The 17,002-nt window shown below is 34.3% G+C and overlaps 2 protein-coding genes across 3 annotated transcripts; one reads left to right on the top strand and one right to left on the bottom strand.

The window, feature by feature from the left end:
* Nucleotides 1-1,623: 1,623 nt before the first annotated feature.
* On the top strand, nt 1,624-8,981 carry LOC114757085 (exocyst complex component EXO84A-like). Its single transcript, XM_028946075.1, has 8 exons — nt 1,624-1,794; nt 2,325-2,422; nt 3,151-4,195; nt 4,751-5,257; nt 5,969-6,157; nt 8,049-8,185; nt 8,529-8,683; nt 8,860-8,981. The coding sequence occupies exons 1-8, from the start codon at nt 1,624-1,626 to the stop codon at nt 8,979-8,981; spliced, it is 2,424 nt and encodes an 807-aa protein (XP_028801908.1).
* A 2,900-nt stretch (nt 8,982-11,881) lies between these two features.
* Nucleotides 11,882-16,203, bottom strand: LOC114757043 (uncharacterized). Of its 2 annotated transcripts, XM_028946040.1 has the most exons (10): nt 15,865-15,948; nt 15,547-15,691; nt 15,249-15,332; nt 14,804-15,163; nt 14,535-14,670; nt 14,217-14,379; nt 13,843-13,971; nt 13,375-13,569; nt 12,639-12,761; nt 11,882-12,162 (listed from the first exon to the last, which is right to left on the bottom strand). In XM_028946040.1, exons 2-10 carry the CDS (start codon nt 15,563-15,565, stop codon nt 12,058-12,060), a joined length of 1,314 nt encoding a protein of 437 aa, XP_028801873.1. In that variant the 5' UTR covers nt 15,566-15,691; nt 15,865-15,948; the 3' UTR covers nt 11,882-12,057. The 2 variants fall into 2 exon arrangements, with proteins under 2 accessions (XP_028801873.1, XP_028801872.1); XM_028946039.1 differs by lacking the exon at nt 15,547-15,691 and having other exon boundaries at nt 15,865-16,203.
* Between the last annotated feature and the right edge of the window lie 799 nt (nt 16,204-17,002).

The raw sequence follows: 17,002 nt of genomic DNA, 5'->3' as shown, positions 1-17,002 counted from the left end.
TAATAAATTGTAATTGTAAAATTACTTACTTACCCCCCACTAATTTTATTGTAACAATTCATTTATAGCCTCAACGGTGGCTGTTGATAACTCGAGGAGAAGTGGTTGACAACCTTGGCAGTGCCCTCAACAACTCACTCTGTGAGATATCGGGGCATTTCAAGGTTGTTAACCACTTCTCTTCGGGTTGTCAACAGCCACCGTTGAGGTTGTAAATGAATTGCATTGAGTTCAAATTAATAGGAGTAAATAGGTAATTTCACAATTAGAATTTATTACACACAGATCCCCAAGGACTTAGGAATCATTTCGGGATTTCGAGGGACTTTTTATAAATTAATTGTTTTATGTGGAACCTGAGTGTAATTTTTCCAAATAAAAATGACATGTTTGGTAGTGTAGTTAATGTCCATTTTTTTATAGCTCCACCACACTAAAGTAAAAGATATATTTTTGAGTGAAAATGAATAGTATATTAATCAAAGTATGTACAAGAAACAACAGATGACGCTGTGGAGCTAATAGAACTGGGGACACATGCCGCATTGGAGGTCTGTGGAGTTAAAGATATTAAGTATCCGTAACAAGCATGGCATTTTATTTCCATTGAAGAACCTCCATGTATGTGTAGTATCATAGTAATTTTAGGACTAAGATTAAGATGTAAATTTACTTTGGAAGTTTTCACTTAGAAGTTAGAAGTATTGTGCATTTAAAAGTTTTTTGGATTCAATATTATTTTAAAAGTTTAAAATAACGACAATTTTATCCCCTAATTTTAAAAATATTAATACTCAATGTTATTAGTTTAACAGTTAATATTAATTTTTTAATAGTATGAGACATAATTGTTACGATTTTAAATTTTTAGAGTAATATTAGGCCCAAAAAATTTCCTGGTGCTCTATACTTCTAACTGAAAACTTTTAGAATAAATTTGTAAATTTAGTCTTAATTTTATACTCCCTCCGTTCTGTTTTATAAGATACAATTAACTAAATCACATTATTCAAAAAATTAGTTAAAATTAGTTAGATGCAATAAGTATATAAAGGTGTAACATTTTTGCCAACAATACCCTCATTTATGTGGAAGAGAGATAATGTGTGGGAAAAAGAATAAATATGAATTAAATACAATTATACGAGTAGTATGAGTAATTAAATAGAGATAAAATAGAACATCAACACATAAAATTTGAGACAATCTATAAATGTCTCTTATAACAAAAAACATGATATACTTTACAATTGTCTCTTATAGATAAGTTTAGGTTCAGTCGCATTATTTTAAAATTTTAAATTAAAGTATTATTTTTTTCCCAAAAAGATATTGGATGTCCCAGAAGGGACAAATATTACATTTTTATAAGCTGGAACGATTCAAGAAAACAACCGAAACGAGTCATACGTATTTGGAATGGCTGCACAACATGTTTGCCGCCTTTGTTTCCGATGGATTCAATTGAGTTTCTTTCTCACTTCTTCTTCTTCACACCACCAGATTCAAACTCTCTTCTTCACTGCGATTCTCCCATTTTTCCTCAATCTCATCAAATGATCCTCATGTAACCAAATCGAATATCTTTTCTGTGTTTTTTTTCCCTCGAAAGATACTCAAACGATGGATCACACCCCATACTCGACCCCGAGAGGATCTATTTCATTGAGTATAGGAGATTCCGCTGAGCTCGAGGCCAATCTCACTCTCAGCGATAAGCTAAAGATCTTCAAGAGCTCCTCCTTTGATCCCAATGACTACGTTACTACCAAATCTCGTAGCATGAACGAGAAGGTTGGGTTCTGTGCCTCCCGTTTTTCATTTTTCTGCGTGCCGATGAATTTCAAGTTTAAATGTGGGTTCCATTACTGGTTTTGGGGAAATATGCTTATTGTTTATGCCATTGATTGACCTAGAACCGTGTACTTTTTCGGTGCAGCTGGGCATTTTAACATGAAGCATCTTATTGAAATAATGTGGTTTAATTACTTTATCTTATGCTAGAAAGAATAAGTTATCGCAATTTTTTGTGAGTTAAAACAGGCTTAGCATCTTTTTCCTTCCTGATATCATTATTTAGTTTGACTACTAAGTATATTTATATCAATCTCGGATTTGACTATGATGAAATATGAGTGTTTCATGGATGTCACCGTGTCCTCCTTGTTCAAAGTGTTCCTAATTGTGGTTTGGCATAAACCATACAAGTTTTTGTCCCAATAATGCGACTTATAATTAAGTAATGCCAAAAAAATATACCGTTTGATTTGTATATTTATCACCCTTTTTCCTTTATGTTTAACCAGTGTTCACATTGTTTACAGGATATAAAAATTGCCTGCAATTACCTTCACGAATTGAAAAGGGCTTCAGCAGAAGAAATGCGTAAAAGTGTTCTCGCTAATTATTCAGCCTTCATTCGGTAAGCTCCAAATTAAAAATCAAGACAAGCATTGCTTCACAATTTGGAAATAGTATTTGTTAGACATTAAAGCTCTCTGCTATGAAGAAAAGATAAATCGAGAAGTTCATACGATTTTGACAAAAGTTGTGTCAATATGATGAAACAATGGTTGCTATTACCACTGGCAACATGTGCTCCTCCTGAGCTTGTAGTTTGCTTGAAAGGAATACATTCTTTATTTTCCATTTTCTCTTCACACACTTTTCAAACATAAATTAGTTCTGAAAATTTGGATAAACCTTGAAAAAAAAAAAAAAAAGAGTAATGAACTAAACTCATGAGTATGTCAGAGACACATTTTAGTGGAACTCATCTCTAAGCCTTTTACTTATCTCTATTATCTATCCTATCTAGTATAACTTTTGCAGCTTTGGCTTTCTGGTAATTTTGTTATTGTATCTTAAACATGCCTATTGCATAGAGGTCAGGCAGAATTGAGAGTCATAGGCTCATAGCTATAACATCTATAGGAAATTGCAGTAATCCATACTTTACAACCACATTTTAATATGTTAAAACCACACGTCATGTACAACTTTTAGTGAGATTCATCATTGTCATATATATATTTATATGTATGTGACGCTAATTTTAAGGAGATTGAGAATGGTTTTCTTAATCGTAACAAAAAATATGATCTATTATTTTATCAAGAGCCTAATGCACTCTGCAATCTTTCTACATAGCACATCAAAAGAGATCTCAGATCTTGAGGGGGAGCTGCTTTCCATGAGAAATCTCCTATCCACTCAGGCTGCTTTGGTTCACGGTTTAGCAGACAGAAGTCGGCTTGGTTCTTTGATCACTGAAGCCAAAGGTTCGGATACAGACGACATGCTTAATGAAAAGGCAGACCAATCCAAGACAGAAAATTGGATTACAGGATATCTTGAGAAGCTTGAGGTCCTATTAGCTGAGAAAAGAATAGAAGAAGCCATGACCTCCTTACAAGAGGGAGATGCCATGGTAGAGGAAATCAGAAACAAAAAAGCTTTAAGTCCAAGTGCGTTAGTTGTATTAGAAGCTGCTGTTACAGAACACAGAACTAAGTTAGCTGATCAGCTTGCAGAAATTATATGTCAGCCTTCAACTCGTAGTTCTGAGCTTCGTTCATCTGCGCTAGCTTTAAAAAATCTCGGAGATGGTCCTCGTGCACACACATTACTCCTAAATTCTCACCAAGAAAAGTTACAACGTAGCTTGCAGAGTCTTAGGTCTGTCTCACATAGTGGAGGAGCATACACAGCCAAGCTCTCAAAGCTTGTCCTGTCCACCATTTCACAAGCAATGAATGATTCCTTGACAGTGTTTGGTGAAGAAGAGGCTGCATATACTTCTGAGTTAGTGACTTGGGCTGTAAAGCAGGCTGACCACCTTGCCTCTCTCATCAAGAAACATGTTCTGTTATCTACAGCATCTGCTGGGAGCTTGAGGGTTTCTTCTGATTGTGTTCGTGTTTGCTTGAGTCACTGTTACATCTTAGAAGCTCAAGGGTTAGCACTTTCTCCTGTGTTGTTGAAACAATTCAGGCCATTTGTTGAGAATGCACTGAGCACAAACTTGAAAAGAATCGAGCAATGTTGTGCAGCTAGAGCTGCTGCAGATGATTGGTTGCTTGCTTATTCACCTAGCAGCAGGCTTTCTGGGTTAACTTCTGCTGCTTCGTTGACGAACGCATCCCAAGCACCCAGGCTTTCTAGCAGTGCTCATAAGTTTAACTCAATGATTCAGGTTTTTACCCTGAGTGGCTCTTTTTTGAGATATTAAGAAAAGGAATAATGTTTTTTCACAGGATAATTTAAACTTTAGAATTGAAGTAGCTCTTGACATGATATTAGAGCTTTTATGACCAAGTGGTCGTAAACCCGATCTTTGCTGCCTTCCATTCTCTTGATTGAAATTAGGTTTCAGGACAGAGTATGTCAGACTGTGCTTTGTCCGCACTTAAATATGTGAATACAACTCTAATGTGCATGCCAAGGTATATATGTTGCCACGTTCCATATTTTAAGTTTGACACGTTTATATTCGTAACATGTCAACAGTAAGAAAGTTGAAAAGCATTCTTGAGTTTGCCTCTTTTATTTTGCAAAAACCAATCTCGTCCTGAAAGTTACGGAGAACTAGTTGGATGTTGCAACATCAGATTATTTATCATTGAAGCTCACACTGTTTATTATTTTATTAGCATTATTGATTCTTTTTCTTCATCACTGTCCTCTGCTATGCTTATATTCTTGACTATAGGTTCTTCATTGACATGGCTTTCCACTATCTGGAATTCAGGAGTTTTTCGAAGATGTTGGGCCTCTAGAATTCCTAGAGTTGGATAATCTTGCATATGAAGGTCTCCTTCAATTGTTCAAATCCTATGTCAATCTCTTAATAAATGCACTACCAGGTTCAGTGGAAACTGAGAACCTGGAAGGCACAGGGCCAAAAATAGTTAGGGTAGCTGAGACAGAAGCACAACAAGTGGCATTGTTGGCAAATGCATTGTTGCTGGCAGATGAGTTGATCCCACGTGCCGTCGTGAAGCTTTTTCAAATCACCAAAAGTGATGAATCCCAGAAAAGAGCAGGACCAGAGAAATATCAGAAGGCTCCTGAACAGAGAGAGTTGAAGAAAAGGCTCCAGCGTGAAGTTGATCGCCTGAGAGATAGCTTCTGCAGGCAACATGCTCTTGAACTCATTTTCACAGAAGATGGACACACTCGTTTGAATGCATTGATGTATTTGAGTATGGATAGTCATGCAGAGGAGCCTGAGTGGTTTCCTTCTCCAATTTTTCAGGTAAATTTGCTTTCACTTTGAGAAATTCCCTGTCCACCCGGAAAAAAAGAAGAGAAAATGGGAAAAAGAAAACAAAAGACGAAAAGAAAGTAGAGTAGTTATAGATAGACTAAAACCATGTAAATGTGCATTTTTCAATGAGACCCAAGAAAGTTTGGGGAAGACACATTACTTAAAAATGGTAGATAAAATTGATCTTGAAGAAACTTATAAGCATGTCAAGCAAAATTTTGGGGGGACCCACCCATCTTTGATATGCTTTTATGACGTTCGTTAATGGACTGGTTGCAATTCCCCCCCTTAAACAGTTCCTATCATCTCATCTGTGAACCACATTTATGGATGAGTGAGACAGACTTGAGTAAAATATACAGCTTTAATGCGGTGGCTTCCCTCGAATCTTGTGCCTTAGATTGTCTCAATTTTTTTTTTTTTTTTGGGGGGATTGGGGTGTGCCTAAAAAATCTCCCATGGGTGCATAAACGTTAATTTATGATTAAACTAGTTGGTAAATTTATGAACCAAATTTATTGATTTCCCCCCTTTTATGCCATATCCGCTTGGGTCGTTATAGTCTCATTTCACTCTGAGGCAACTGTTGTGGCTTTCCCTTTATTTTAAAAAATATTATAGGCATTGTTATTTTCTTTTCTTTTTTTTTTTTTTAAACTCTAAAGTCTAAGGTTAGAATTTTACTGCATAATATTGCAGGAGCTCTTTTTAAAACTTTCTCGAATGGCAAGCATTGCTACAGATATGTTTGTGGGCAGGGAAAGGTTTGCTACTACTTTACTAATGAGAATGTCGGAAACAGTGATTCTGTGGCTTTCTGAAGATCAAGCATTCTGGGATGAGATTGAGGCAGGTGAAGTGCCTTTAGGCGCTTTCGGCCTTCGACAGGTAACTTTTATTCTACTTTTTATTTTATTATTTTTAATTATTCGAAACACTCGTTTATAGGCTTGTTTCTTGTGATTGACTTTAACCTTGGACGTCTGTTAGGAAAAATCTTATATCCGTTGGATATCATTGAATTTTTCAGTTATTTGAAAAATTGCTTTCAAAATTAGCTAACCGTTTGTTAAGTATATTATTAAGAGAAAATTTTTTTTAAAAAAAAAGAAGCTGAAAATTACTAAATCCCAAGTTAGGTTTGGTAACAACACTTTACTTCGTGTTGATAATACTGAATTTGCAAATAACAATAAATTTTTATTGACATTCTTTATTTGACATTTAATAATTTCTAGCTTTTTGTTTTTTGTCATTTTTCCTATTACTTATTAAGCAGCAAAGTTTTTTTAAAGCTATAGTTTTGGAAGGATGTTAAAATGATGCCAGGGATCCCCAGAAGAAAAGGCTTGCTATTATCAATTAGGAAAATTCTTTAGCGTACAAAGTATGATGTTAACTTGGTTAACTTCGTTAGATTAATTTAACTGTTTTTATTGAAATTTTAAAATCATTATTAACTAACCAGGGACTAATGCATTGTGGATGCTAAAGAGATTTTCATTTCTTTGAAAAATTACTTCCTAAAGTAGGTTGAGTGTTTGATAAATATTTTATATAACTAGATGGAAAAGCTATTTTAAACTACAGTTTTATATGGATGTAAAAGTAATGTTGGAAAGTCCCTAAAAGAAAAGGTTTGGCATAATTAACTAGGAAAACTCTTATGCACACCCAAAATCAACTGTTAGAATAAATGACAAGTAATTAGTATTATTGTGATTTTATCAACTAGGTAGGCATTAATGCATGATGGGTATCGGAATTTTCCATTATTATTATTTTTTTCTTTTAAAAACAAAGTTGCTTCCCAAGATACTTAGTTGTCTTAAGAAAACACTAAATGGATATCTATTTAAACTTTTTACTTTTCCTTTATGGTGTGTGACTTCCTAATGTGCATAACACGAACCTACTAGGTCCCCCAACCTACGACTAATTTGGACTTGAGATTCTGTCAAGCCTAAATTAGGAGAAGTTCTTTCTAAAGCATATTCTGCTCACATATTAACTTGAACCCAAATCATTATGCTTTAGTGGAGTCTAACACTTTTGCTAGGACCACTACCTTTTTGTTGACATCTGGAAACTTTAAAAGAGCGCTTTGTCATTTTACTTAATATGAATTACAAGTAAAATGTACAAATATCATGAAAATGGCTCTAAGGATTCCCTCTAAAACACCAGTCACTTTTAAGTGAGATGAAACCCCCCCCCGGGGGCCGTTTTCTAATTGTATAGAAGCCTTGAATCTGATTATTAGAGGCTGTGACATTTCTCATCCCTTTAGAGATATACTAGAGGGTAGTAGGATAATTTTCTATAGGGATGTGCAAGTCTTGATTAACCACTCCCTTAGGTATTGTTGATTTTTTAGCTGAGTCTTTGCATATTATCGTGGAAAATTTTTGTACTTTTGATCAACCCCCACCTCTTGTGCAATAAGAGGAGGAGTTTGCTGATGATTTAGCCATGATGCTTGTTTTGTACTGACTTTTGATGAATACAGTTTCCATTCAGAACCTCCCACCCCCCCCCCCCAAAAAAAAAGAAGTTGCTATATTTTAATTTTATTTAATATCATCAATCTTCTATTTTTATTTGTTTTAAGTAAAAGCTTGAGTGTCATTTCTTATCCGTGCAATTATTTTCTTTCATTCTCTGTGTGGGTGTGTGCACGCGCACGTTTTTATTCTTTCTGTCTGCATTAAATAAACTTTGGCTTACTGCCTAAATACTCCCAGACTCACCTTGCTTTTGGTTTCATAAAAATGCGCAGCTTTATTTAGATATGCAGTTTGTGATAATATTTGCATCCCAAGGTCGTTACCTATCTCGTCAGCTCTCCCAAGTTATTAAAAACATGATTGCTAGGGCCATTGATGCTGTTGCTGCTTCTGGGTTAGATCCTAACAGGTACTTTCATGTAGCAGAAACAGATTTTTTTTTTCCCCTTCTTTTTTTGGGGTAAAGGCAGAAACAGTATTTTATATGTATTAAATGTTCATATTTATTTGTAAATGACAAATCATAAAAGTATTACATGATCAAATTAATAGGAAACATACTGTTTTAATGTCCTAACAGATAGCTAATATTTTAATTTGGTATTAAAACTCTTATGTCACCATTTCATTCCATTTTCATTGAAAATTTAGTCAAACGTATTTTTGTGTGCTTTTTGAATGGTTCATTTCATCTGCCCATTTCTTTTACCATATGCTACTTGAAGCCAAGAACCTTGAGTTTATTACTGCAGTGTCCTGCCAGAGGATGAATGGTTTGTTGAAGTTTCTCAAATAGCTGTAGAGATGATAAATGGGAAAACTACGTTTGGTCATGTTGAGAGAGAAGTTACTAGCCCTACTGCTTCTATATCAGGAAGGTCAATGTCATCAATCCATTCTCACGGAAGTAACTAGCTGACAACACTTCAGGGGACAGAACAAGCTGAAGAGAAAACCACAATCAGTTTTTTCCACACATGTTGCAGGTAACACCGATAGATTTAATTTGGATCCATCTATCACTTTTCTGTCAAAGAATCTGATAAGAAATGCTTAAGTTTGCTCTTTGAAGTTTGTTCACAGCTTCCTACTTGGCAAAGATGAATTCCTTGCCCTTTGGGATTCACATTCCTGGCATGCTTGAGTTGAGGATTTCATGCAGATCAGACCTTCTGCCTTACTTGATATTTGCACTTTGCCGCTAAGCAAAAGCGAGATGTGGAGAATATATCAAATTGCTGCCTCGAGATTCAGGTTTTGGTTTCATTGCAGAGTTTTGTGTGTGTATATATTCTCTCTTTTTTTGATGTCACAAGAATGATTAAATTGAATGAAATCTACATAGTTATGTTTATTATATAACTCTGCTAACATGAGCTCTTACTATTTCACCATGAACAATCGACGATTTATTTGTTTCTTTTAATTTATTTCATTAAGATAAGGCCAACAAGATCCACAAAATACTGCCGATGTAAATGGGGATCTGATATTGTTTTAGCATTGTCCCAGACTTTATTTTCTCGTACTGCGTGGGTCTTTGAATCGTTTAACAAAACGCTATCTTCCAATGTAACGTAGCCTGTGAAACGCCATTGGTACTCTAAATTCAGCACATAGAAACAATGGAGTGCCCTGTGTAAGAGCGCATTAGGCATTTCCTTTGAGATTTCAATATCTAGGACACACAATAATGGACGAGACTTCAGTTCGTTTGATAAAAATATAACGCGTAAATATTCTTTTTGACTTAAACTTTCCATGTGATTCAAATAAGAAATATATAAAGAGCTTTATTTCCAGTTTGGGGTTATTTTCCATCTCAGCATCTTTAAGCTTAGGCTTAGCTATCAGCTATCTTATAACTTTGAGGAGTATTGAAAGGCTTAACCCCATTAGAATTGAAGCTGAGGAAAATTATTGTGCTGGTAAATAAATGGATTACTCATAAGTAATTTCAAAAATTATGTGAATAGTATGAGCTAGTTAAAATTTAAATCAAATCATGATCCCACAGATATTTTAACCAAATTTTTTTATCAATCTTTGGAACATTTGGTGTGACTCGTTAGTCAAGAAAGGGGCATAACTAATCTCCCGAGAAATTGAAATTACTGAGTTTTATTTTAACGAAGTCCATAAATTTAGTTACTTCAAGCTTTTTTCTTGTTTTTAAGAAAATGACAAAAAAAACCTGTTAAATTTTAAAATGATGAATAGGTGATTTTATAGCATATCAAAACTTTTATAAGAATAGTTAGTATCACTTATTTGTCATTTTTAAAATTCAACAAGTATTTTATGATCATTTTCCTCATTTTTAAATAGTACAAATTAATGATTTTTATTGATAGTAATTTGGGTTAATGCTATTTTTAATTCTTGACATGTGATTTTGGTTCCTAAAATTTAATTTTGTTTTCCTAAAAAATTTTGGTCCCTTGCCCTTGAAACAAGGTTTTTGGCCACTAATTTTGACTATTTTTTTAATGTATGTAAAGTAGTTAATTAAAATTTATATAAAAGCATGGCCAATTATGAGTCGCAAGAATTTTATCAAGTTCCCTCGCCAACTTGGTTAAAAAAAAAATCCAGTTAAAAATGAAGGGACAAAGTAGGATGTGGTAACTTGACAAATTTGGTCTGCTTTTATTTTATTTTATTTTTTTCCATAAAGTTTTAATTTTTAAAGGTAATTTATAGGTTTTTTAGGGAATCGTTTTTGAAGTGTGGAGGTTAAAAAATTAAAGGCCAGTCTTCTGTTTTGGGCTGAGTCCAAGTTGGAGATTAGTTTCTTGTTTTCCCTTTAAATTTTAACAATTTAAAACTCTCCTCCCTCATCAAAAGGAGGAAACTCACATACACAACCATCACTCCTCCACCCACCCCATTTTGTCACCCTGGGCTATAAAACTCACAACCTCCTCCATAAGAGGAGGTGTGGGAGGTGTGGGAGGTCATTTGAGCTATAAGTTATTGTCATGTTAGTATCTTTCAAATTATCTTTGAAGGGGTATTCTTTCAATTTTTATTTTTTATTGGCTAGGGTGGGGATTAAAGTACCTTCTAAACCACTAATAGGAGCTGGCTAAATAATTTACTTTAGTTCTAATTATATCTACTTGTCCTCCCAAATTTATAATTTTTTCAAATTATTTTTTTCTTGCATAAACTAAAGAGTTGAGATGCATTCAACATCTTAAAATATTTTTTCAACTTAATGGTGCATCCAGCACCCTGATATATTTTTTTAGGTATATTTAATATCCTAAAATATTTTTTAGTGTAATTTTAAATTTAGCAGTTTAAGGTGCTATATGCACCAAAAAAATAATTTGGGGTGTTGAACATGTCTTAAAAAATATTTTAAAAAATTGGATGCATCAAAATATAATTTAAAATGCTGGATGTATTTGAAAAGAATACTTCATGATGCTAGACACATCATTAAATATTTTAAGATGTTAAACGCGTTTAAAAAATATTTTGAAATGCTAGATACACTTTAACTTTATATTAAAAAGGATTTTCATTGATAAAAATAATGATAACAAGTAATTTAACTAATACTTAACTAATTTTTTTAATATTTATAAATTAGTTATTTAAATTTAGTACAGCAAGCAGTATTTATACAAGTTCTTCATTAATAACTATTGTGGTGATTCTATGATTGTAACTTTGCCACAAGTATAATTTTGACAGTTTTTAGCAACATGATTGAGATTTTAATGTTGTACTTTTATTCAAAAACCTCCAAATGAATTCTACCAAAAAATAAAAACCTCTAAATGAATATAAAAGTATTGCATCTAAATGCGCAGCAAAATTGACTCCAAATCCTTTAACCCATCATTGAAAAATAGGACTACCCATTATTGAAAAATAGAAACTGGCCATTGAAATAAATGGCATTATATAAAATTAATAGATTAATACATACTCTGATGTTTAACTACTCATAAACTATGAATTATGTGACTTTATGAGTCATGTGACCTATCCTAACCTTCTTACAAAGCACAAGCCCAACAATTTCGATATTTTTTTCTAACGAAAAAGGACTGACTCCCTTGCCTGAGTGGTGAGTGGGCCCATGTTTCACTTTCAATTGTTGAACAAGTGATTCAATTATTGCCATATTGGTAATGACAAAGATGTTCCATCAAAAGACAAAAATGCCATGCTGGCCGAAAAGAAAAATACCATGCAATTATATTATGTAACTGACCATTATTATTTATCATAATTCTAAAACAATAATAGTCAACTTCTGAAATTTCAACGATCCTGAGTTAACCCAAATTGTGGGTACTTCATGTAGTCAATGGCATTTAACCTAATACAACACAAGATCTGCTCTGGCAACTCCTCCGCTTTGTTCCCCTGTTTCATTATGCAAACAGAGAACTTGCACATAACTTGGATTGTCCACAATCATAAAGTCGTTTATTTAAAGATTTAACATTAAGAAGTAAAAGATTGTGAACGAGATTTATTTAGTTTTCCTTTTTATACCTATCATCTTTTATTACTTCTATTTCTGACTATATGTTATATGCAACCACAGAAGTGAGCCTAGAAGATCCATAACGAGGAGTTATATGTAAATGCAATGTAGAAGAGCGAGAAGAAAATGCACAAATGGTCTCTGATAGAAGAGAATTTTAATTTCCAAATCACTTCAAAATTTGCAAAATTATAAGTATAAAAATATGGGGAAAAATCTACATTTTGAGTCCCAGAAAACACAAGAACTCTTTTCCTTTTTTTTTTGGGCATGTGTTTTTCGATACACAGAAAAATGACATGTTCACATAACAAGTGCCATCTATATTACCAACTTCATCAAAACTACTTGCCTGGATTGTGAGGCCAAGATCAAGGACGCAGATCTTTAACCTGTCCATGAAAGTTTCAAATCCTTTCCTGGAGATGTAACTGAACCTATGCATATCCAAATCAATCTCAAAGTAATTTTCTCCCTGAAAAATAAGTACATTTATCGGTTAGCTCATCCGGAGGAAGGATTTTCAAAGCAAACAACTATGTGTTGTCTTTTAATTTGTGGACGAAAACTAAAGGTGCCCAAGAAAATTCATAAAGGGGCCACACAAAATGGTGCAAGCAATCAACTGAAGAAGGTGGCCACAGAAAAACTTGGATCTTATCATTATATATTTTTTTTTCCTTTCTTTTTTTCAATGGCCCTGTTGAAAGTTTTATCAAGGAAAGCAAGCTGACCACACAAATGGCTTTTACAAATGAATGAAAACGACCCACAGGCCCATTCCATCATAAAATGAGTGCATGTTTATCTTTTGATTCAGGCTTTACTGATACGCAAAATAGACTTTTCAACACCATTGGGGACACTGAATACCTGGCAAATGACTCAAAAATAGACAATAGAGAGAACCCACAAGATATGTTGAAAGGTCAGATATGATCACTACAGCAAAACTGCTGGAAGTAACGCAATGTAGGACGCTTCTAGATTTGGCATTGTCTAGGACTATTCAGGCTTTTTCACATTATTGGGTTGAAAACCAATAGGCGTATTGACTGAAGCAATTGCATTATGTCAGTGAAACTTACTGAGTAAAACTCATGTTGAGGACGTGAAAGAATAGGCTTCTCGTTGTAAGCCAGCATAAGCTTTCGTTCAGCTACACTCATTGGAAGATCTTCCACATTGACAACACGGCCCAGTATTTTCAATCTTTCTCGGAAGGCTACTGTTGTGTCTACAGGAAAGCCCTTCACCTTTTCAGCTTCATCATCCATCAACTTCTGTAGAAAGGCATAGACATTTGTTGTTTCATCAGAAACATGAGCTCATTCAATCTCCCCAAATTAATATACAATTGTTTAGGATTATCAGATTAGATATGATTATGGTACATTCTTTTACTTGTCCCTTTTTTCCATTTTCTTTTTGATGGATTATGGACAACCAAAGAGCTAATCCTAGTATTTAAGTAGAAACAGAGCTGATTGGCAGTATAGGATGTACATAGCTGGTGAAATAAAGCATTAAATTGACACATAAAGGCTCCATCTTACTCTGATTTGTTCTTGAAAATAGTGTGGAAGCTCCTTAGTGTAACTTTCAGAAAGTTTAAAATACAACACAAAATTTATTCCTTCTCCATCAGTTTCACCTTGAAATAGCGCGGCAGGGTAGAGAGGAATCTGAAATCCATTAAAAATGAGAAAATTAGACAATTAAAATTATAATGAAATATAAGAATAAAAGATATCTTCTCATTAAAGATAGTAAAGAGCTTAAAGTAGCAATGTGGCATAGTGAATTTTTTGCTGAAAACACGCACTAGTCAGGGAATACATATAATAAAGGATTAGAATGGAGCCAGAAGTCCAAGTTAGGGATAAAAAATGTAGAACATTAACAATATCTTAGCGCATAGTAGAAGCACCTGAACATTTACAACAAGCATGGGCGGAAGATTTCCAGAAGAATTAATGACAGGAAGTTCCACAAACTGAGCTATATGGTTCACTTTTCGTGGAGATAAGTACACATCTACACCAAAAGGATAATATGCTGAATAGTTGGAAGCAAATTCCTTCTTCTTGTCCCTGTTATAAAGAACACCGATAGACAAGTGAAAACTCAGTTTTTTTTCCCCCACAAGCCATCAAGTTGTATTTTGATAATATGCAATTATGCAGTTTAATTCTTTACTAAGATATGAAAATCTACGTCTAAAGGAATTTACAGAAAGAGGTCTTACTTTAAATAATTCACTCCTCGAACTTTGAAAGTGCCCGAGTCAATTCGTGACCAACAATCAAGCATTTTCTTCTCAATTGGACAAAAAGGTACCTGTGATCCTGCAACTGGTCTTTGAAGAAGGGTTCTTGAGGAAACTGAAAAACAAGAGGGAAAAAGAACGTGATATTAAATGTAGTATCTAATAATAATTACACTAAAATGTGTTTACAACTATTAATTCTACAAACAATTAAACCATAGAATGTTGCTTTGAGCATTTCAACTCACGTAGATTAGCATGCTCATTTCCTTCCTTCCCTTTTAAGGGGAGTTTCATAGAAGCCTTTCTCCTTGCATTAGGAGAACCAGAAATCGATGATCTTCTTTTCTCATCAGAAGGAATAGTCACTGCAAGACATGGCAAACAATTATTTGGAAGAATCCCACAATTGTCCAACAGTACCCCATCCTTCTTGTTGTTGGAAGCATCCACTGATGAAATATCATCCACATATACAGCTTCATTTGCTTCATTGTGTTTGCACTGAAAATCAGTGTTATCTATTGTTGAACTTCCATGGTTGGCATCTCTTGAAGATGAGTAACTTGATAGGGATCCAGCTTCAATACTATTTAAAGACATCAAATCTGCAGATATCAACTACATTTAATCACCCACAGAAGTGGTAAGTACAAGTTATCCAAATTAATTCATAAGTTTACGAAACCATACCATCAGGGATACTCAGGTAGTCTTCATCACAGTCAGATTCAAATAGAGCAATTGAATCAAACCACGTCTCCTCAACACTACCAGCTGCCAAAAATTCAAATCTCAATCACATTGGAGCAATAATGAAGATCATTATAAAAGCATAATTGGATTTTTAAACGAAACATTTAATCTGCCAAATGTAAATATAAGCTTTACTTCTACAGCCACAAATCAATTACATTTTCTTCAATCATTACCTAACTTTAAATCAAGCAAAATTACTGCAAACTTCTGAGCAAAAGAAGCAAATGTGTACCATTCATTGACACATCCATCGTACTTTACCATGCATTACTTTTGCTAGTTAATTTGGCCTTCCACAAACAAGGATCATTCATTCCATGACATGCTCAGAAACTCACTCCTCCGATAAAATCTCCCAAATTCTACACTCCGATTATCTAAAATCAAAGAAGAAATAGGCATTCTTCACTTGAACCAAAAAGAAAAAAACCATAAGAATGAAGACTCTTTAAATCAAATAAAAACTCTTTATAGCCTCCCAGTTATAGAGTTCCGACACTAAAATAATTTCGCAGAAAGAAAGCCAAGAAAAAAGAAGACATGAAAGAACCTTGAAAGGCGGGTTTGTCCAATGATCCATTAGACACGTTTGAAGACACTCTTCTTCTGAGTCCATATCTTCGTCTCATCCCAGTCTTCTTCTTGGACGAGCTGGACCTCTCTCCAACGCATCCCTTCGGTTTTGACAAACAAGAGCCCATCACAAAAATATCTTCTCCACCTTAGACTCCGATCGCTCTCCTCCTTCTACCCATCATCATCCCCAACAGCTATCTCAGAGAGGCAAAATGAAATTTTAAAAAGAAAGGAGGACAGAAAAGAAAAATAATAAAATGAAAGCTTGAAGCCCCCGATCGTTCGTTGGAGTGTGGGAAAAGACTCAAACTTTTTTGCTCCCACCATAATGAAGTCAATAAATAAAAAATCCCCAGAGAACGAACATGACAAAGAAAAGGTCAGATTTTTCACACCCATTCTAGAATGTGAAAGGTGAACACGATTGAATACTGTTCTTGCGTGTAGCGACGCCGGCAGTTGTGCGTCGTCGTTGTTGGTGGAGAAAGTCGTCAAATGGCTGCCACAAGTGGAAAAGTAATGGGCCCACGTGGGTGTGGCCGTGGTGGTTATAACATGTGCCACGTGGACAAAAGTGCGTTAGCCGAACCTGTGGAATTTTGCTGGCTTTTGTTGAGCGGTCCCTTTTGGCGTTTATCCGGCCTCGTCATGTCTCTTCTTTCCATTTTTTGGGCCTGAAATTCTATACTTCCTTTCAAAAGAGGATTACCATATTTGCCATGTTTTAATGGGAAAATATCATTTAAGTCCTATAATATGGACTTAATTTGTAATGAGTCTCAAGATATTCTAAAATTTGTTTTCAGTCTCCCAACCCCTAAATAAAAATAAGCTTGAAAGTAAAATATCCATTTTACCCATTAAAATGTTAGCAAGAAGAAATAAGTCGAATGGGACTTTTCACAACTGCATATATGGGAATTTACAACAAAAAATAAGAAAATAACAACTGAAAATATAGAAATTTATAACAAATAATACGAAAATAAGTTGTTATTTTCCTACTTTTTGTTGTAAATTCTCATATATGCAATCGTTAATTTTCTGTTGTGTTATAAATTTCCATATGTTAATCTTCCATTATTTATTGCAAATTTTAATATTTTCAGTTG

Source organism: Neltuma alba, unplaced genomic scaffold (genome assembly GCF_004799145.2).
Source record: "Neltuma alba isolate B1F8T4 unplaced genomic scaffold, ASM479914v2 tig00010560_pilon, whole genome shotgun sequence".
Lineage (NCBI taxonomy): Eukaryota > Viridiplantae > Streptophyta > Magnoliopsida > Fabales > Fabaceae > Neltuma > Neltuma alba.
Note: the sequence above shows the minus strand (reverse complement) of the source record. Positions and strands in the feature narration are given on the sequence as shown.

Coding starts and splice junctions, on each gene's coding strand:
- LOC114757043 (XM_028946039.1), bottom strand. CDS start 16,015: ATGGGCTCTTGTTTGTCAAAACCGAAGGGATGCGTTGGAGAGAGGTCC. Junction 14,671..14,803: donor AAATGAGCATGCTAATCTAC/GTGAGTTGAAAT, acceptor CTTGTTTTTCAG/TTTCCTCAAGAACCCTTCTT. Junction 14,380..14,534: donor CGAGGAGTGAATTATTTAAA/GTAAGACCTCTT, acceptor TCTTTATAACAG/GGACAAGAAGAAGGAATTTG.
- LOC114757085 (XM_028946075.1), top strand. CDS start 1,624: ATGGATCACACCCCATACTCGACCCCGAGAGGATCTATTTCATTGAGT. Junction 1,795..2,324: donor CTCGTAGCATGAACGAGAAG/GTTGGGTTCTGT, acceptor CATTGTTTACAG/GATATAAAAATTGCCTGCAA. Junction 4,196..4,750: donor AGTTTAACTCAATGATTCAG/GTTTTTACCCTG, acceptor TCTGGAATTCAG/GAGTTTTTCGAAGATGTTGG.